The sequence below is a fragment of the Carcharhinus amblyrhynchos genome, chromosome 12 (genome assembly GCF_965287045.1).
Source record: "Carcharhinus amblyrhynchos chromosome 12, sCarAmb.v2.hapA, whole genome shotgun sequence".
In the NCBI taxonomy this organism is placed as follows: Eukaryota; Metazoa; Chordata; class Chondrichthyes; order Carcharhiniformes; family Carcharhinidae; genus Carcharhinus; species Carcharhinus amblyrhynchos.
Genome location: NC_137335.1, coordinates 66,152,518 through 66,174,152, shown reverse-complemented (window position 1 = coordinate 66,174,152; position 21,635 = coordinate 66,152,518). Strand labels below are relative to the sequence as shown.

Here is a 21,635-nt window from a genome sequence, read left to right as displayed (position 1 = left end):
TAGTCACATCTTATGAATTTGGACATTAGGTTTGTGTGCAATGATGTCACTGAAATCCTCTCAGAAACTCTGATTCTAAATTGGATCAATGCAAATCCTTTTGTTGTGAATTAATGAGTAACTACGAGTTGATTATTTTAAATTGCTTTTGGCTTCTGCTAAGATGCCATTTGGTGTTTGGTATGTACTGTCAGAATCCTCTGAATTTGTTTTGGTTCCAAAGTAATACACCAGAAGAACAAAGGAAATAGGAGCAAGAGTAGGCTGTTCTACCAGTAAACTTGTTATGCCATTGAGGAGGCTCATGGCTGGTCTTCTAACTCCGCGATGCTTTTGCAAAATATCCCCGAATCTCTTAAGAACATACTATAAGAACATAAGAAGTAGGAGCAGGAGTAGGCCATCTAGCCCTTTGAGCCTGCCCCGCCATTCAATAAGATCATGGCTGATCTGAAGTGGATCAGTTCCACTTTCTCGCTTTCTCCCCATAACCCTTAATTCCCTTGTCTACCAAAAACCTATCTACCCATGTCTTAAATATATTTAGCGAGGTAGCCTCCACCACTTCAACGGGCAGAGAATTCCAGAGATTCACCACCCTTTGAGTGAAAAAGTCCCTCCTAAACTGCCCCCCAACTCCCCACTTATCTTGAGGCTGTGCCCTCTAGTCCTGTTGTCCTTTTTGAGTGGGAAGAATCTTTCTACCTCTACACTATCCATCCCTTTTCATTATCTTATACGTCTCGAAAAGAGCCCCCCTCATCCTTCTAAACTCCAACGAGTACAGACCCAGTCTATTTAGTGGCTCTTCATAATCCAACTGCCTCATCTCCGGTATCAGCCTAGTGAACCTCCTCTGCACTCCCTCCAAGGGCAAAATACCCTTGCGCAAGTGCGGTGACCAAAACTGCACACAGTATTCCAGCTGTGGCCTCGCCAATGCCCTGTACAGTTGCAGCAAGACCTCCCTGCTTTTATATTCTATTCCCCCTTGCTATAAAGGCCAGCATCCCATTCGCCTTCTTGATCACCTGCTGCACCTGCAGACTGGGTTTTTGCGACTCATGCACAAAGACCCCCAGGCCCCTCTGCACCGTAGCATACTCTTGATTCACTTAATATCCAAAAATGACTAGAATATACTTGATGACTAAGCATCCACAGCTCTTTGGGTGAGAGAATTGCAAACACCACATTTGTGTGATGAGTGAAGAAATTTCTCTTCAGCTCAGATTTAAATGGCCAACCCTTATCCTGAGACTGTGACACTAGTTGTTCTTCCTAGCTGGAAAGGAAATATCCCCGTTAAGTTCCTTAATTTTGTGTTTCAATGAGATTGTCTCTCATTCTTTGAAACTCCAGAGAATGCAGACCTAGTCCACCGTATCTTTCCTCATGATAATCCCCTCATCCCAGAAATCAATCAGGTGAACCTTTGTTGCACCCAATCTAAAGCAAGTATATCCTTCCTTAGGTAAAGTAACCAAACTGTACACAGTCCTCCAGGTGTGATCTCACCAAAATCCTATACAATTGCAGTAAGACTACTTTACTCTTGTATTCCAATTATTTTGTAATGAAGGCTAATTGCTTGTTGTACTTGCATGTTAATTTTGTGATTCGAGTACATGCGTACCCAAGTCTCCCTGAATACCAGCATTTCTTGGTCTTCCTTTAAAAAGTATTCTATTTTCCTACTTTTCCTTACATTTCTCCACATTATAGTAAACTACCACATTCTTGCCCACTGGCTTAATCTGTGTCCTTTTGCTGCCTCTTTGTGCCCTCCTCACAGCTTGCTTTCCCACCTATTCTGCCCAATTGTATGATATTCTTATTGCCCTGTTACCATGTCCCAAACCATTTTCTGTCATATCAAGCTGAATGGCTTATAATTCTGTTTTTTTTGCCTTTCATTCTTGAATAGTGGTTTGCTACCTTCCGATCCATGAGAACAGTTCTAGAATCTAAGGAATTGACTATTACTGTTTCCACCAATTTTAAAATGCCAAGCAGTTGACCATCACGCCCATAGAATTTGTATTTTTGGCCTATTGATATCTCCAATGGTATTTCTTAATACTAATTTCCTTAAGGCCCTCAGTTTTCATCATATCCTTGGTTCCCCAAAGACAGATATAACTTGTTTGTTTAATGTCTCTCCTATTTCTTTTATTCCTGATTATAATTTCGGCTGTCTATAATGGACCACATTTACTTTTACTCATGTATTCTATTTTGCACGTCCAACCAAACTTTTATGAAATATTTTTCTCTAGTTACTAGTAACCTTAGTATTCCATTTTCCCTGAATATTTCAATCCACCTAATCCTCAGGATTGCTACTGTCTTTGCAGCATTTTTAGCCCTTTTATGTCGTCTAATACTATCTGTAATTTCTCTCATGAGCCTTGGTTGGTCCACTTCTGGAGATTTTATCCCATTTGTTGTGTTGTGTTTAAATTATTGCATCTGCTATTATATCTTTCAATTAATTTCTCAGTTTCCTGTAGCCAGCATAACGTTTATCTACCTGGTTTTAAAACCCTAGTCTCATTCTTGACTAAATCATTCTCAAACGCCATTTAAAAATGCATCAAATACGATCACTTTACCCTGGAGGCTTCTTTGTTACAAGGTCACATATCAAATTTGTCTCATTACTCAAAAGAGAATCATAGAATCCCTACGGTACCAATGAGGCCATTTGGCCCATTGAGTCTGCACTGACTCTCTGACAGAGAATTTTATCAAGGCCCTTTCCCCTGCTCTTTACCTTGAATCCCACACAGTTGTCATGGCTAATCCATCTAATCAACATATCTTGAGACATCAAGTGGCAATTTAGCATGGCCTGTATTCCTAACCTGTGGGAGGAAACCAGGAGGAAACACACAGACGTGGGGAGAATGTCGTAACACCTTACAGATAGTCGCCGAGGGCTCGAATTGAACCCAGGTCCCTCGAGCTGTGAGGTAGCAATGCTAACCAATGTGCAACCCATGTAAATAGCCTGTTCCCCAGTTAGTTCCTTAACATACTGATATAGAAAATAGCTTGAATGCATGCCATGAATAAGTTCTTCATATTATTAGCCTGAGGATTAAGAGCACTTCCCACCCCTGTAATTATTGTATTACCCTTGTCACAATGCTCACAGATCTAAAAAATAATGAATTTCCTGTGACAGTTTGAAAGATCTCTCGATTCACATTTTAAAATTTTAACTGTAACAAATTAATTGAACACTATCGACTAAATGTTTTATGCAGGCATGATGTATTCTAAACTACAGAGAGGTTTCCCATTAACTTTAAAAGTCCCCTCCACAGTTGTGTATTCTGTACATTAATTGGACACGGCATTCTCCATGAGAATGCAGTCCATGGTGTTTCTTGGCTCTGTGGGGCTTGCGTTCTTTCTTTCCTTTGCTGGTTGGGTGGCTCCTAAACCCAGAAGTGACTTTCAAGGTGAGGAATAAATTGCAGGTTCTTCCCTATAGCCAAGTCAGGCAAACCTTTTGTCTCATTGAAATCCTCAGAAACTTGGCCTCTGCAACCTGAGTAAGAGCTTCACGTATGTTTCATTTGATGGTTGACAGGGCAGGTACTTACTCTGGTTAAGGTTCAAAATCAGTTGCTGCTTTTTCTTGGCTCACCCCTTCTCTTTCAGATTCTTGCAGGTAGACATGTCTGCGAGGATTAGGATATCTGTAAACATCTTTTAAGTCGTTAACTGTTGCTCTTTTAAAGCCCATTTCCATGACTGTGAATCACATGGACCTTGTATCCAAGTAAAAATACTGATTACCTGTCTTCTATCTTGGAATTAAATAGAGTCTAAAGTAAAATGTTTACAAAACCCAATATTCTTAACACCTTCCTGTTACTTGAAGACTAGCAGTTTGTCCAATGTCAACACAACTCCCAGAACATTGCTTATATGTGTGAATATCGCTCACCACCTTCCCAGTAAAAACAACCTGCCCCCCCGCCCCCTTTTAACCAAGCCACACAGGCATGTCAGCTGAATTCATAGATCACACGACCTCCTTCATTACTCCATCTTGCTCTACTTTAAAGAAACAGTCCCAAAAATTTACATTTGTAACACCCTTGTTGTATGCACCTCGACCTCCCTGATTTAAACTGTGCCCAACACCACAACTACTGGTATGGAATATGTAAACCACACCCTAAAGCCATGTTTTCTATTGTTTTATTTCTTAACTCCACTCCCACCCCTCCTATCAGGACAATCCCTTCTCTTTTGACATGGGTTCGATGAGCACATTGCCACATCCTATATTGCGATGGCATCTTTTCCACTTTGCCTATCTCTTAAAGTCAGTTTCAGACCTGGCTCACTTTGTGACCACATCTGTAGAATGACACTTGGATCAACCCCATTAATTTCTATATGTGCCATTAGTTCATCATTTTTTGTGAATGCTTCACATATTCTGATATGGTGCCTTAATTTAAATGTTTGTTAACTTTCCCTGATATCACCCTAGTCACTAATGTCCTAATACCCCAAAGCACTGTGTCCCATCCTGATACACTCTGCTTTATAGCCTTGATGTTTCTCATTGCTTTCACCCTTTCCTGAATCCCTCATCCATCACTTTGTTCAGCTCCATCTACTCCCCTAAGTTGCTTTCTTTCTGGTTGGAATCATTTCATTGAGAGAAATAGATCCACTTATTTTGTAGGATTGAAGAATCGGATGGGGAGAGATACTTTCCTTTTGCATTGGACTAATTCCCAATTTGATGCATAGACCTTGCTCTCCAACAATTAACTTGATTAACAGTATTTTAAGGAATGCTATATATGTATGTTTTTATTAAATTAGTGGCTTTGTATTCACTCAGTAATTGCTTATTTTAAATTTGGTTTATTTCACAACGTGGTTCAAAGATAGGAAATGGAAGGGGGATGTATTTGCACTGAGGACTACCAAGTATCCATTTGATATGTCCTTTTTTAATAATCTCTGGAATATTTTTTAACACCATAGCAAAATACTGACTCTAAGGAAGACATTTGGACTTGGTTATCCCAAAAGCAGAATTGTGCGCAATGAAGATGATTTATAAATAAAAGTTATTAAAATTATGTGCTGATGATCTGGCGCAAGTTCCTCAGATATAAAGTGCCATCCAAATAAGTTTTCTGCATTTTACCCTTTTAATAGCATCGCCAGCAGAACAATATCTTCAAGTAAAATTACCAGATGAGGTAGTTATGAAGATCTTTTCGTATCTACTTGAGCAGGACCTTTGCAGAGCAGCTTGTGTATGTAAACGCTTCAATGAACTAGCTAACGATCCAATTTTATGGTAAGTAGGCTTCAATCTTTTAGCAGTCATTTTCCAATTTATTGTTGACCCTTTCTGTTATGTTTTAAAAGACAATCCTGTCTACATTTCCAGTTTAATTATTAATTAAGACATTTCTTGTATTTCTTTAGTAAGTAAACTTCCATAAATAATATTGCCTTCTATGGATAATATATTATGCAATACCTAATCTAAGTCCAGTGTGCCAGTTTTTAAAAAAAAGCAAATTGACAAGCGAATGTAATACAGCTGTCATGTTAGCCGAAAATTTTGTTGAATTTATAGCTGAGATTTTCATTTGTTGTTTGCATCAATAGAAATGCAACATTGCTTGGAATTTTAAACTTTTCTATTGTAACTTGTTGGTGAACATTCACCTTGAGCTGTGAAAGATTTATGCTGTATCTATTGATGTGGAGATGCCGGCGTTAGACTGAGGTGGGCACAGTAGGAAGTCTTACCTGTTTAACCTAGTGTTGTGAGATTTGTTACTATATCTGTTGAGAGCGGGAAACAAGAGTCCTTGCTGCTGGTTCCCTCAGTTGTGTATGGGCTTTATTTTTCTAGGCAGAAACTGAAAGCCACTGTCTGTCACTGACCTTGTAACTGTTTGAAACAAATAGTTTGTTTGGCCATTTCAAAGGGCAATTGAGAGTTAGCCACATTGCCATGGATCTCAAGTCGCTAAAAGCCCTGACCAGGTAAGGGGTGGCATATTTCTTTCTCTAAAGGACATTAGTGAACCAGGAGGCTTTTGAGAAAATCTGGTAGATTCATGACCATCATAAGAACTAGGAGCAAGAATAGGCCATCTGGCCCCTCCAGTCTGCTCTGCCATTCAATAAGTTCATGGCTGATCTTTTTGTGGACTCAGTTCCACTTACCCACCCGTTCACCATAGCCCTTAATTCCTTTACTCTTCAAAAATCTATCCTTGCCTTAAAAACATTAAATGAGGTAGCCTCAACCACTTCACTGGGCAGGGAATTCCACAGATTCACAACCCTTCCGGTGAAGGAATTTCTCCTCAACTCAGTCCTAAATCTGCTCCCCCTTATTTTGAGGCCATGTCCCCAGTTCTAGTTTCACCTGCCAGTAGATAAAAAACCTCCCTGCTTCTATCATATCCATTCCCTTCATAATAGTATATGTTTCTATAATATCCCCCCATACGCTTCTAAATTCCAATGATTGTAGTCTCAGTCTTTTCTCAGAAGCCAACCCTCTCAACTCCAGAATCAACCTCGTGAATCTCCTCTGCACCCCTTCTAGTGCCAGTATGTCCTTTCTCAAGTAAGGAGACCAAAACTATACACAGTACTCCAGGTGTGACCTCACCAGCACCATGTACAGCTGCAACATAACCTCACTATTTTTAAACTCCACCCCTCTCGCAATGTAAGACAAAATTCTATTTACCACCTTAATTACCTGCTGTATCTGCAAACCAATGTTTTGTGATTAATGCACAAGGGCACCCAGGTAACTCTGCACAGTAGCATGCTGCAATTTTTTATCATTTTAAATAATCCATTTTTCTGTTCGTCACGACTGCAGAAGTTAAGCTAATTGGCCTATAGCTCCTGCTTTTTGTCCATCTCCTTTTTAAAACTGTGGTGTCACGTTTCTGCTTTCCGATTTGACGGAACTAACCCAGAGTCCAGCAAATTTTGGTAAAGTACTAGTAGTGCATTTGCTATTTCCCTCACCATCTTTTTTAATATCCTGGGATGCATTCAATCAGGACCAGAGACTTGTCTACCTTTAGCCCCGTTAGCTTGCCCAACGCTACTACTTTAGTGATAATGATCGTTTCTAGGTCCTCAACCTGCCATAACCGCACTGTCATCAATTTTTGGCACATCATTTGTGTCTTCCACCGCGAAGACTGACACAAAATATCTGTTCAATGTCTTGGCCATTCCCTCATTTCCTGTTATTAAACTCCCCTTCTCGTTCTCTAAAGGACCAATGTGTACATTAGCTACTCTTTTTCATCTTATATATTTGTAGAAACTTTTGCTATCTTTTTGTATTCTGAGCTAGTTTAACTCTTGTAATCCATCTTAGTTTCCTTTTATAGCTTTTCTCGTGGCTTTCGGTTGACCTTTTAAAGATTTCCCAATCTTGTAGGTTCCCACTAATCTTTGCCATTTTGTATGCATTTTCTTTCAATTTGATACCCTTCTTTATTTCCTTAGATATCCATGGCTGATTATCCCTTTTTCTACAGTCCTTCTTTATCACTGGTATGTACTTTTGCTGAGCGCTGTGAAAAATTGCTTTGAAAGCCCCCCACTTTCACCATTGAAAATTCTTCAAATATCTCAAAGTTCACCTTAGTCCACTCCTCCCTCGTCCCATTGTAGTCTCCTTTGTTTAAGCTCAAGACAGTGGTATTGGATTTTATTTTCTCAAGCTCCATCTGTATTTTAAATTCTACCATTCTGTGATGGCTCCTTCCTAGAGGATCCCTTACTGAGAGATCATTAATTATTCCTGTTTCATTACACAGCACCAGATCTAGGATTGTTTGCTCCCTTGTAGGTTCTATTACACACTGTTCAAGGAAACTATAGTGGGTACGTTCTATGAACTCCTCAAGGCTGCCTTGACTGGTCTGATTTGACCAATCAATATGTGGATTGAAATCCCCCATGATAATTGCCTTACCTTTTTTGCATGCATTAGCTATTTCTTTGTTTATTGCTTGCCCCACCGTGATATTATTTGGCAGCCTATAGACTATGCTATCCCTGATTTTTTTTTTTCTCATTACTATTTCTAATTTCCACCCAAATGGATGGCTATCTTGCTTTTCATTCTAGATTTATTTAATAAGTTGGATTCAAATTCCCAATTGTCCTGGTGGAATATGAACTCATCCCTGGATTCTTTTTCATTTACGGGATGTGGTCGGCTCTGCCTAGGCCGGTGTTTATTGCCCTGAGAAGGTGGTGATGAGCTAACTTATTGCACTGCTGCAATCCCTGAGGCGTAGGTATACCCACAGTGTTGTTAGGAAGGGAGTTTGAGGATTATAACCCTGCGACTGAAGGAGTGGTGATATATTTTCAGTTCAGGATGGTGAGTGATTTGGAACCTCCAGATGGTGATGTTGCCAGGTATCTGCCCATATCCTTCCAGATGGTAGTGGTCGTGAGTTTGAATGATGCTGCCTAAGGAGCCTTGGTGAGTTTCTGTAGCCCATCTTGCAGATGGTACAAACTGCTGCCACTATTGGTTAATGGGGAAGAGATTGAATGTGGAAAGGGTTTTAATCAAGCGGGCTGCTTTGTCCTGGATGGTGTCAAACTTCTTGAGTATTATTGGAGCTGCATTCATCCAGGCAAGAGGAGAATATTCCATCACACTCCTGACTTGTACCTTGTAGATGGTGGACAGGTTTTGGGAGTCAGAAGATGAGTTACTTGCTGCAAGATTCCTAGCCTTTGACCCACTCTTGTGGTCACGGTATTTACAAGGCTAGTTCAGTTAGGTTTCTGGTCAATGATACTCCCCAGGATGTTAATCATGGGGGATTCTGTATTGGTAATGCCATTGAATGTTAAGGGGTGATGGTTCTATCCTCTCCTGCTGGTGATGGCCATTGCCTGGCACTTCTGTGGTGCAAATGCTACTTACTAGTTGTGATCACAAGCCTGTATGTTCTCCAAACCTTGCTGCATTAGGACATAGACACTTTCAGTATCTGAGAAGTTGTAAATAGTACTGAACGTTGTGCAGTTCAAGATGGTTGAGCCGGGGACACAACCAAGAGGAACTTGTGCAGTGATGTCCTGGAACTGAGATGATTGAATGGGTGGTATGTGATAATCAGCAGGAGGTTTCCTTGTCTGTGTTTGACCCAGTGTTGAGCGTGCTCAGAGCAACTCCTTCCCAACTGTATATCACTGCTGCCACCTCTGTTGTGTCTGTCCTGCTGGTGGAAATAGATGTATCTAGGAATTGAGGGTGGTGCCTAGGACATTGTTTTTAAGGTATGATGCTGTCAATATGACTATGTCAGGCTGTTGCTTGACTAGTCTGTGAGACATCCCTCCCAATAAGCTAACTAGCCTATCGTGGCCTGGTTGTGTCTCCTTTCCTTTTTGAATAAGGGTGTTTATATTGGCAGTTTTCTAATCCTCTTGGACTTCTCTAGAATTTAAGGACTTTGTATGATTATACCAGTGTATTCAATATATCTGTGGCTATTTTGTTTAATATCCTGGGCTGCAACCCATCAGGCCCAGGGGACTTATTGGCTTTTAGCTCCATGAGGACTAAATTATTTATCCCTTCGACCATTTCCTGATGCCCATCATTATTTCCCCAGTCATCGAAGGAGGCCTATGTTCATTTTGGTCACTCTTCCTTTTCATATATTTAAAAAAGCTCTTGCTGTATGGAAGAGACAGCTTACTTGAAGGATTGATGTGGAGATGCTGGCGTTGGACTGGGGTGGCACAGTAAAAGTCTCTTAACACCAGGCTAAAGTCCAACAGGTTTATTTGGCATCACAAGCTATCACAGCACTGCTCCTTCATCGGGTGAGTAGAGAGTTGGGTTCATAAACAGGGCATATATAGACAAAACTCAATTGCAAGATAATGGTTGGAATGTAAGTCTTTATAGGTAATCAAGTCTTTACAGATAGAGACAGTGTGAGTGGAGAGAGGTTTAATCACAGGTTAAAGAGGTGTGAATTGTCTCAAGCCAGGACAGTTGGTAAGGTTTTGCAAGCCCAGGTCAAATGGTGGGGGTTACGTGTAGCGTGACATGAATCCTGGTTGAGGCTGTTCTCATGCGTGTGGAACTTGGCTACCCAAGCTCATGATACCAAATAAACCTGTTGGGCTTTAATCTGGTGTTGTGAAACTTTTTACTGTACTTGAAGGAAGACGGAGCTGAAGGTTTGCTGTTTTGCTTTTTCTGCCAAGGCCTTCCACTTTTCCATGGTTTGTTGAGAAGACCAAACTCATTACTGCCTTGGTTTACACTATGCACGTTGTTTTTGCCAATTTGTCACTTTGTTGCTCACTTGTGCATAATTTACTTAATCCAAACTGTCTTGCGTTGGGAGTAGTGCTGAAACCTCTGTTCGGTGGATGGAGAGGAAAGTGGTATTGGATACAATCGCTCCAGAGATTTGGCAATTTCATCTATCAATGCGTCTACCTGAATTTAACTTAACTTCCATTATTATTTGTCTGCTGGGGCATTTTAGTTGAGTTGGCAAAGGAATTTTAATGCTCATGATTCTTTCTTTCTTAGCCGATCCATGCTAATATGATACTACGACACATGGTTTTAGACTGCATTTTGCTGACCAGACTATAGTGCAGTTACTGAAGCTTAAGTAAGAGGCTGGTACCATGTATAGAAGCTGCCTCACTGTAATCTGTCGTATAATCTTATACTTGCAGTGCCATCTAAAGGAGCAGTACTTTTGGAGCTGTGAGGCTGCTCACGATGGCCCAGATTTCAGTCAGTCATGAGCTGACGGCACTTGCCACTGATTTTGAAAAAAGCTGAAAGCAAAGAATGGAACTTGTATCACATTGAAGAAACTTGACAATCCCCAAATACAAAATTAATTTTTCCAAGTCAGTGATTGTTTAGCAATTATGACAGTGGTATGTAGTTAAAACGCAGTTCCACCTCATTCAAGGGTTTTTACAGCAAGACAAAACACAACAGCTCAAGCAATTTCATAAGGTTTCCATCTGCAGTGATAACTTTGAATTTTCATTTTTAACCGTTTCACAGTTGTAATTAAGCTGCCGCTGACGGTTTTGCTGTTGTAATAACAATAAAGTCTGGTCTGCCATCTTTTTGTACTTTGGCTGCACCTGCTATTTAAATTACACTGCAGTATAACACTTATTGGTAACTGCATCTAACACAGCTATTTCCGAAGAATAGTCATATTGGACTCAATATTAACTATTTCTCTCTCCACAGATGCTGCCAGATTTGCTCAGTTTTTGAAGCACTTTTTATTTCATTTTATTTTCAGCATGCACAGTATTTTACTTTTATAGAAATTAATTAATTTGTCTGGTATTCTATTACTGCAAAAATACTTTTGCAAATATGTCTTCAGTCTTCTGCAGTGGCAGTTTGTTGAATAAATGAAGTTAAGTTGGGCTCATCAAAGAGGATATGAAGGGAATTGGGAAATCTGGAAATTCAGTGCATGTTATGTTTGTGTGTTTTCGGGTCCATGATGCCATTGTGCATTCCTGATTTAATCTTGATTCAAATATAAAATGTCGAATAAATATCTTTCCAGGAAACGGTTATATATGGAGGTGTTTGAGTACACTCGGCCAATGATGCATCCGGAGCCGGGCAGATTTTACCAGATTAACCCAGAAGAGTGTGAACATCCAAATCCATGGAAGGAAAGCTTTCAACAACTGGTATGGCTTTATAAATTGCTATTGGAATTTCATTTTGAGAGCCTGACTTTAATTGACAAGTGAAGCTCTTTCCCTTGAGGAAGGGAAAGCTAAGCAAGAGCTGAAGCAGACTGTGTCTAAGTTGGATCCTGCATAATCATATTTGACATATGCGTTGGGAATGTGGGGTAGAAAGAGGACTCGAGCAGTTGCTGGCTGCCTTTTTTTTTGGAGGTATTGCTTGAAGTTGAGAGAATAAATATGCATTTTTGTGGTTGGTGAAAAAAGTGCACTCTCACTCTTTTTGGAAGATTCTTGTGTTGATGTGAATTCCCTTGTCCAATGCTGTTTTGCATCAGCTGCCGTAAGGGGAAGGAGAACAGTTCAGGCAATGACATCACGCTTCTGACAGGAGCTCATTGACAAGTGACATGATCTCTTCTTCTAATGAAGTGGTCTCCAAACTATGGGCCGCATCCAGCCTCAGCAGGTTGCATCCGGATTGGAGTTGGGAGACTGCTGGTCTAATGGATGTTGGCTGACGTAAAGATTTCCATTATTTTCTCTATTTCAGATTTCCAGCATCTACAGAATTTATTTTTGTGATTACTGTTCGGCATTTCTAAAGCTAGGATTCTGTAATACATGTCCACTGGTCCAAAAGGATGTGAGGGGAAGCTATTCTGTAAAATAGTTTGGTTACATCTACACCATCCACCACACTCAGCATTCCTAGTTGTTATTCTCATCCCCTTCTGTTAACCTTTTCATTTCTTCAATTGAAGCAAGATCAGTTTTGTCTTTAAATTTGGAGCTGGAAGTCCAGGGATTGCCACTGCACCTACCCAGTCAAACTTCAAATGCTCTACAGTGTATTACTGTCCATTTGAAGAGTACAATCTTGCATATGTGGCTCAGCATTAATCTACACTGCATTGAATTAGGTTCATTTAACGCTTCCATTTGGTGACTAATGTTTGTTCATGATTACCTACTTCAGAATGCCTGTAGTCCATGTTGCAAAGAAAACAGCAATTGTCAGTTATTTATCTACATTAAGACCCATCTGTCATTTTTTAATTGATCTGATAAAATAATCTGCATCTCTGAACGTTTGAACTTCTTTAATTACGCTTGCATAACTTTGTACTGCTAACAGATTTTGTAATGCCCAATGTAAAGATGTCCAATTAAGTCATGATTTGGATTCATTTAAGGTTGTACAGGGTACAATTTTAAAATCTGCAGATGAACTGAAACTTGCAACTGTAGTTAACAATAATGAAGATGGTAATGGATGTCCAGATGATAGTGGCTGATGAAGTGGATGGACACGAGGCATGAAATTCAGTGCAGAAAAACGGGAGGTGATACATTTTGGTCGGAAGAATGAAAGAGATGATGCATGTTAATGTACTTTTATAGTGAGTGCAAGAACAGAGCCCTAAAGGGGTTGGTATATACATCTTCAGAGGTGGCAGGATGGATTACCAAACCAGTTAATAAAGCAAAAACAGAAAATGCTGGAAAATCTCAGCCGCTCTGACATCATCTGTGGAGAAAGAATAGCCCTAACGTTTCGAGTCTGGATGACACTTCGTCTGAGCTGAGCAAAATTAAATCGTACTGGGCTTTATAGTAGAGGCATGGAGCCCAAAAGCCAGGAGGTTGTGCTAAACCTGTATGTAACAGCAGTTTAGGTCATCTGGAGTATTGAGACCAATTCTGGGCACCAAACTTCAGCAAGGACATATGAAAGCTTTGGAAGGGGTACAGAAGAGAGTTATCAGAATGATTTCAAGGACAAGGGATTAAAGTAACATTGATTGTATTCTGAAAACAAAGAAGGCATAGAAAAGATGTCACAAGTGGCTAAAATCGTGAACAATTTGGGTAAATGAAGAGAAACTGCTTTCAGTGATTGAAGGGTCAAAAATAAGAGGACTTGGTTTTTAGGTGACTGGTAAAGAACCCAGTGGTGATGCGAAAATCACTTTTACGTGAGCAGTTGGGATTTGGAATGTGCTGCCCGATAGTGCTAGTAACAGATTCAGTTGTCACCTTCAAAAAAAGAATTTGATTAACATTTTGAGGGGAAAAAAAAAGCAGTTGCAGGAAAGTGTGACTGATTTTCAAAGCAGTTGGTGCAAACTCAGTGGGGTGAATGGCCTTCTGTGCTTAGGTAGTTTATGATTCTATGAATAGTAAGCACAGAAAGAAAATCAAGAGAAATGTCTGAAAAGCTCTACGAGTCAGTGGCATACTGAATAGTTTTAATTGTAATATTATACCATTTGCATCAACCAAGACAGTTTTCAGTTGAACAAATTTGCTATCAGCAAATTATTGAATATTTTGAAACTTTTTCAGTTGTACCTTTATTCTTTATGCAGGGAGTGTCACATTAGTGATTTACAATAATAGGATTCCACTAATTGAAGCATTTGACTTTGTAATGAATTGCTTTTTAAAGAAGTGCTTCCATTTTTTCACTTTTTTTTTACTGTTGTCTTGCAATTTTAGTACAAAGGAGCGCATGTAAAACCTGGATTTGCAGAACACTTTTATAGCAACCCTGCAAGATATAAGGGAAGAGAAAATATGTTGGTAAGGATTCTGTTTCGCTTTGAATTCTAGCTATACAATTGTGTGCTATAATCTTTGATTAATTAAATTGTATTTTCTCTGCAGTATTATGACACAATTGAAGATGCCTTGGGAGGTGTTCAGGAAGCTCACTTTGATGGCCTTATCTTTGTACACTCTGGTACATACACTGATGAGTGGATTTATATTGAATCTCCTATTACAATGATTGGTGCAGGTAAATATAAATTGCAATAGAGAAATGGTGCTTTTACAGTTTAATTTAGTAACCTTACTATTGGCAGTATGATGGTGCAGAGCATTAATTCTTCAAAATAGCACCTATGGAGTTAGAGGATTTAGGGTTTTTGTTAATCATCCCCCTCCAAATCCCATGCTATATTGTTAGTTTCTTACAATGTAGTTTAATATGCAAACATTTCTGAAATTCTAATGCTTATTATGATTTTGCTGTCTGCTTTTAGTGTTTGGTCTTGTTCTCTAACCTTTTCTTCCTCTTCACATCCCCAAGATATTGCACATCAAGCTCTGTCTTAAGATGATCATGCTAGTGAACTGTTTCTAATCTTCTGTGCTCTAGTCAGATAGTAAGATATTATGGCCCGTAAAGGCTGCTCCACCATTGAATAAGACTTTGGCTAACATGTCCATCAAATACACCTTACGACCTAATTTCATATATCTTGATGCCATTAAGGTTCAAGACCTATTTATCTCAGTTTTGCATAGACTCATTTACTGTGCATCTGAATTCTCCTGGGGCTAGAGAATTTGAAAGTTTCATATCTCTGGATAAAAAAAATTCTCCTTGTATCAGTCATAAATAACTGACCTTTATCTTTAGGCTATGAGAGTTCTCGACTCTAGCTACAGGTAAGAACTCTCAACATCTACCCTATTGAATTTGTAAAGGATTTTATGCGTTTCATCAGGATTTTGTAAACTCCAGACTGTATAGATCTATACTCATAGGACATCCTCTCATCCCAGCAATGAAACTAGTGAACCTTTTGTAGCACTGAGGCAAATGCTCCAGATGTTAAAATTAATTCTGGGGATGTGGGCATTGCTGGCCAGCATTTATTGTACATCCATATTTGCCCTTGAGAAAGTGATAGTGAGTTGCTTCTTGAACTTCTACAGTCTATGTGGTGTATGTACACCCACAGTGCTGAGGGAGGGAGTTCTAGGATTTTGACCCAATAACAGTGAAGGGATGGTGACTTAATTCAAAGTCAGTGTGACTTGGAGGGGAACTTGCAAATGGTGTGTTCCCATGTCCTGCTGTCCTTGTCCTGTAGATGGCAGTACTTGTGGGTTTGGAAGATGTTGTCTAAGGTGCCTTCTTGAGTTCCTACAGCGTACCTTCTAGATAGTACGCAGGGAGTGAATGGCACTCCGTCCACAACTAATCAAAAATACTGTTTCGTCCAGAGTGGTGTCAAGCTTCTTGAGTATTGTTGGAGTTGCACTCAGCAAGTGGAGAGTATTCCACCACACTTCTGACTTGTGCAAGTGTGAGCAGGCTTTTTGGAATCAGGAGATGAGTTACTCATTGCAGGATTCCTTGCTTCCGACCTGCTCGTGTAGCTACAGTATTTATATGGCAAGCCTAGTTTAGCTTCTGGTCAGTGGTAATCCCCCACAATGTTAGCTGGGGATTCAGCAATAGTAGTGCCACTGAATGTCAAAGGGTGATGGTTAGATATCCTCTCTTTTTGGGAATGGTCATTGCCTGGCACTTACATGGCATGAACGTTACTTGCTATTTGTCAGTCCAGGTCTGTACATTATCCAAGTCTTACTGCATTTGGACATAGATTGCTTCAGTATCTGAGGAGCTGCAAATGGTGCTGAACATTATGCAATTATCAGGCAACATCCTCATTTCTAACCTTGCAATGGAAGGAAGCGGTCTCACCATAACCCTGCACAATTGTATCAGGACTACTTTACTCTTAGTCAATCCCTTTTCAATAAAGGCTGGCCTATCACTTCCCATCCTAATTTTCATGTTGTGATTCATGTACTTGGAAAGGCACCAAATTTCGTTAATTAGTAACACTTCCCAGTATCTCAACTTAAAAACAAATCAACTTTTGCATTCTTTCTACCATAGTGGATAATTTCACTCTTCCTCACGTTATACTCACAGGAATACAGAGCAGAAATAGACAATTCAGTCAACCCTTTGAATCTGTTCCGCCATTCAATCAGATCATGGCTGATCTCTCCTTGGTCTCAAATCCACCTTCCTACCTGTCCCTCTTATTCCTGCAACCCATTTTTAAAATCAGAAATATATCTATCTCTCTCCTTGAAACCATTTAATGATTCAGACCTCACTGTGCTATGGGATAGCAAGTTCCACAAGCTTGTCACCTTTTGTGAGAAGTAGTTCCCCATCATCTCTGTTTTAAATCGACAGCCTTTCAACCTGTACCTGTGACCTCTTGTTCTAGATTTCCCCACAAGGGGAAACATTTACTTCACGTTTACCTTATCAGTCCTTTTTAGTATTTTATGTACCTTGGTCAGATCATCTCTCATCCTTAACTCCAGCACGTATAAGCCCAAACTGTTTAATCTCTTCTCACAGGTCAACCTTTTCATCCCTGGAACCAATCTGGTGAACCTATCTGAATGGCCTCCAATGCTACCACATCCTTCCCCAAACAAGGAGACTGAAAATGAGACACACTACTCCAGATGTGGTCTCATCAACACCCTATGCAATTGCAACAACACTTCTCTATATTCCATCATTGCCTTCTTACTTCATGAATTTAACTGGTCTCTTTTCCTTTCCCAGTCTCTTAACAGCTTTCCACTTTGCTTTTTATAATTGGCACACTGGGATCTATTATACCTAGTCTCCTCAGCAGAGTTGTTTATGTGGACTGCAAATAGCTGAGGCCCAAGAAAGAGAGATTTGTGTAGTGCTTTTCATGACTACTGGATATCTCTGCTTTACAGCCAATGAAGTACTTTTGAAGTGTAGCCACAGTTATAGGAAACTTGGGAACTTCTTTTCTCTCAACAATCTCCCAGAAACAACAACCTAATGATATCTAGCTAAGGTTTATTGTGATGTTGGTTGAGGGATAAAATATTGGCCAGGACCAAGAAGATAATTCCCATGCTGCTTTTTGTAACGTACACCAATCTGAGCAGATAGATGGGTTTGATATCTCATCTGAAAGATGGCACCTTAAAGAACAGCGTGCTCTCTGTATTGCTGTGGAGTATTGATCTTGATTGTTGTGCTCAGCCCTTGAGTAGGACTTGAGCCTGGAACCTTGTGCTAATCTATGGCTGATCAAACACTTTGTGCTACTCTGAGTTATACTTCATCATCCTGAAAATGACATGTTTATTCCTACTATTTTCTGTTCATTAACCTGAATCCATGATGGAAGAGTATATTTTGCAACAATTTGTCATTTATTTTCTTTACCAGTTGATTCTATTGGCATACTGTTAAAGATTCTAGATCCTGTGGGAAATTAAAGGAATATTCCATTGATCCATACAACAAGGTTTTCCAACTAATATTCTTCACTCCTGTATTGTATGGAGCATAATTGCTTGCAATTTTGGCTTTAAAAACCTGTTAATAGTAGCTCAGTACCTTTTTGTATCCCAATCCTTCCATTGAAGTGGCTTTTCCTTGGCACAGTGGGCAGTTGGGGATATAACTGAAGCCTTGTCCATCTTGCTTTCCCCTTCCCAATGCTCCTGAGTCACTCTGAGCTGTGTTCATGTAACTCTTGGTTTCAGAGAAGGATTGACAAAGGTCTTTGAGTCTTATCTGCCCAAAAGGAGAGATGGGGGTTGTGTGTGTGTGTGTGTGGGGGGGCGGATAACAGTGTCGAACAAGGAAAATAAAATCTTCATGACAGTAGTTCAATGAGATCTTTTCACTGTTAAAGTGCACAAGTTCCAGTTTCTGAAAACCTTAAAATTGTACATGTGTGATGGATTTGGCCTTATTTTATGTTAGAGTAATGGTTCCTTTGAGAACTAGGCTTCTCTGAAAGATGACTTAAACTTCAGCATCTGATCATGTCACTCAGCCATCTGGGAGATGAGCAATAGAAAAAGTCAACAAAAAGTTAATTATTGGGGTTGGGTGGGGAAGTGGATTCCCGAGTTTGGTTTAGAACAAGTTGGTTGCAAAGAATATCTCCTCAGCAAAATTCAGTTGAAATCCTATTAGCTGGCTAACCGTGTTTAAAAACCATGATAAACTGGAAGACTAACAAGAGTTGAACTTTGGGGGAGATAGCCAACCTGCGCAGAGAGAGAGAAAACTCTAGATGCTGGACTTGAGATTTAAACAAAACTACAACTAGGAGAGTTCTAACCCAAAGTGGCTATGCTCAAGATGCTACTGAACCTGTGTTAAACTGGGTGCCTTATCAGCCCAGAACAGTTGGAGGAGATGTGAATGGATAACCTTAATGGAACTAAGCAGAAGGCTCAAGAAATCTTTTTTTTGTGGTGCAAATCAAATAAATGCAGAAAGAAATTTAACTTAAAGACTTAAATATCTTTACTGTAACTTAATATGTAACAGGGTGTAGTTATTGGCATTGGTGCCATTTGATTTTTATGAAGTAGAGTTCTATAATTTTGAATGTGAACTTTGTGGTGTGCTTTTAGTAAAAACCTGGGTTTTCAGAATCAAACTGTTATTGGTCTCTACTGAGATGATGATTTGTGAAATGATTTGACTCAGTAAATAAGTCTACATGTTATGTGCTTAAAAAGCAATTGGTAATTGATCAGGAACATTGAGCCAAGTTGGTTTGCTTAAAAGATTTTTAATATACACTTTCAGCACCAGGAAAAGTTGCAGATAAGGTCATCATTGAAAACACTAGGGATTCTACCTTTGTATTTATGGAAGGTTCTGAGGATGCCTATGTTGGATATATGACAATTAGGGTAAGTTCCAATAGCCTTTTGAGTTTATAATCATTTGGGAAAGCAGCTTATCAATTTGTAAGCAAAATTTTTTGTGTGTTTCTTATTTCTAGTTTAACCCAGATGATAAATCAGCCCAGCACCATAACGCCCATCACTGCTTGGAGATCACAGTGAACTGCAGTCCAATAATAGATCATTGTATCATTCGTAGTACGTGCACAGGTAAGTGTCACCTTTGATAGCATAGTTTAACTAACTGAGGCTTAGTCCTTGATAGGTTGTTGTAGCCATGGTATTTTGTCTGAAGTTATATTGGTTTGTTAGTAACAAGCCAGTGTGAAAAACCTGGATGTTCTATGTTAAAGGTGCTAATACTAAATGCAAGCTAATGTAAAATGATTGAACTAATGCATATTTGATGCAATTTCAATGTGATGCCGCATGGTAAATTGGAGGATGTGATGTGAGTCTTGCCTGTTTAACATTTTTGTGCTCCTTCTGAGCTATATCTTGTCTTTCCCCCCTCTGTGCATAATTTGCATTACCTACCCCCATCATCTTGTTGTTCAATTCCATTCAGGTGGGTGATGATATTTGGCATGGTGGAGAAGAGAAATAGCTTGAAATAGATTACTGTTCAAGAAGCATGAACAGGGAAAATTTGGGCTGCTTTTCTCCCCACTACATAATCCACTATCCACTGTTGTCCTACTCTACGCTTGTTCGTATTCTGCTGTGGAAAAAAGTTAGCTAAGGAAAAATCCGTCTGTTCTCATTCAAACATTTGTGACTCAGAGAAAAAAATGTCTGTGCAGTTGTGGAGATGTCTGAAGTTGCCTGTCATTCTGATGAATTTAGTCCAGGGTGGTGAGCAGTAATGAAGCAAAAACTGGTATATTTTCTCTCGCCCTCCCTCCTTTTTTTCCCCCTCTCGCTCCCCCCCCCTTTTGTCTCTCTCTCTCTTGCCCTTCACACCCCCCTTTTTTGTCTCTCGCTCTCCCCCCCCCATCTCTCTCTCTCTCTCTCTCTCTCTCTCGCCCTTCCCCCCCATCTCTCTCTCTCTCTCTCTCTCGCCCTTCCCCCCCATCTCTCTCTCTCTCTCTCTCTCTCTCTCTCTCTCTCTCGCCCTTCCCCCCCATCTCTCTCTCTCGCCCTTCCCCCCCATCTCTCTCTCTCTCTCTCTCTCGCCCTTCCCCCCCATCTCTCTCTCTCTCTCTCTCTCTCGCCCTTGCCCCCCTCTCTCTTGCCCTTGCCCCCCCTTCTCTCTCTCTCTCGCCCTTGCCCCCCCTTCTCTCTCTCGCCCTTGCCCCCCCTTCTCTCTCTCGCCCTTGCCCCCCCTTCTCTCTCTCGCCCTTGCCCCCCCTTCTCTCTCTCGCCCTTGCCCCCCCCTTCTCTCTCTCGCCCTTGCCCCCCCTTCTCTCTCTCGCCCTTGCCCCCCCCTTCTCTCTCTCGCCCTTGCCCCCCCCTTCTCTCTCTCGCCCTTGCCCCCCCCTTCTCTCTCTCGCCCTTGCCCCCCCTTCTCTCTCTCGCCCTTGCCCCCCCTTCTCTCTCTCGCCCTTGCCCCCCCTTCTCTCTCTCGCCCTTGCCCCCCCTTCTCTCTCTCGCCCTTGCCCCCCTTCTCTCTCTCGCCCTTGCCCCCCCTTCTCTCTCTCGCCCTTGCCCCCCCTTCTCTCTCTCGCCCTTGCCCCCCCTTCTCTCTCCCTCGTCCTTGCCCCCCTTTCTCTCTCTCGCCCTTCCCCCCTTTCTCTCTCTCGCCCTTCCCCCCTTTCTCTCTCTCGCCCTTCCCCCCTTTCTCTCTCTCGCCCTTCCCCCCTTTCTCTCTCTCGCCCTTCCCCCCTTTCTCTCTCTCGCCCTTCCCCCCTTTCTCTCTCTCGCCCTTCCCCCCCCCCTTTCTCTCTCTCGCCCTTCCCCCCCTTTCTCTCTCTCTCGCCCTCCCCCTTTCTCTCGCCCTTCCCCCCTTTCTCTCTCTCGCCCTTCCCCCCCTTTCTCTCTCTCGCCCTTCCCCCCTTTCTCTCTCTCGCCCTTCCCCCCCTTTCTCTCTCTCGCCCTTCCCCCCCCCCTTTCTCTCTCTCGCCCTTCCCCCCCTTTCTCTCTCTCGCCCTCCCCCCTTTCTCTCGCCCTTCCCCCCTTTCTCTCTCTCGCCCTTCCCCCCCTTTCTCTCTCTCGCCCTTCCCCCCCCCTTTCTCTCTCTCGCCCTTCCCCCCCCTTTCTCTCTCTCGCCCTTCCCCCCTTTCTCTCTCTCGCCCTTCCCCCCTTTCTCTCTCTCGCCCTTCCCCCCTTTCTCTCTCTCGCCCTTCCCCCCTTTCTCTCTCTCGCCCTTCCCCCCTTTCTCTCTCTCGCCCTTC

General features: G+C 41.3%; 1 protein-coding gene across 1 annotated transcript in view; it reads left to right on the top strand.

The window, feature by feature from the left end:
- The window catches only part of LOC145351054 (F-box only protein 11), a 130,229-nt gene that overhangs the window by 64,054 nt on the left and 44,540 nt on the right, over positions 1 to 21,635 (top strand). Inside the window, exons 4-9 of the mRNA XM_080200654.1 lie at positions 5,200 to 5,344; positions 11,643 to 11,772; positions 14,275 to 14,358; positions 14,443 to 14,575; positions 19,202 to 19,308; positions 19,401 to 19,512. Of these exons, the coding sequence (XP_080056780.1) occupies positions 5,200 to 5,344; positions 11,643 to 11,772; positions 14,275 to 14,358; positions 14,443 to 14,575; positions 19,202 to 19,308; positions 19,401 to 19,512 (711 nt within the window). The remainder of the gene's footprint in view (positions 1 to 5,199; positions 5,345 to 11,642; positions 11,773 to 14,274; positions 14,359 to 14,442; positions 14,576 to 19,201; positions 19,309 to 19,400; positions 19,513 to 21,635) is intronic.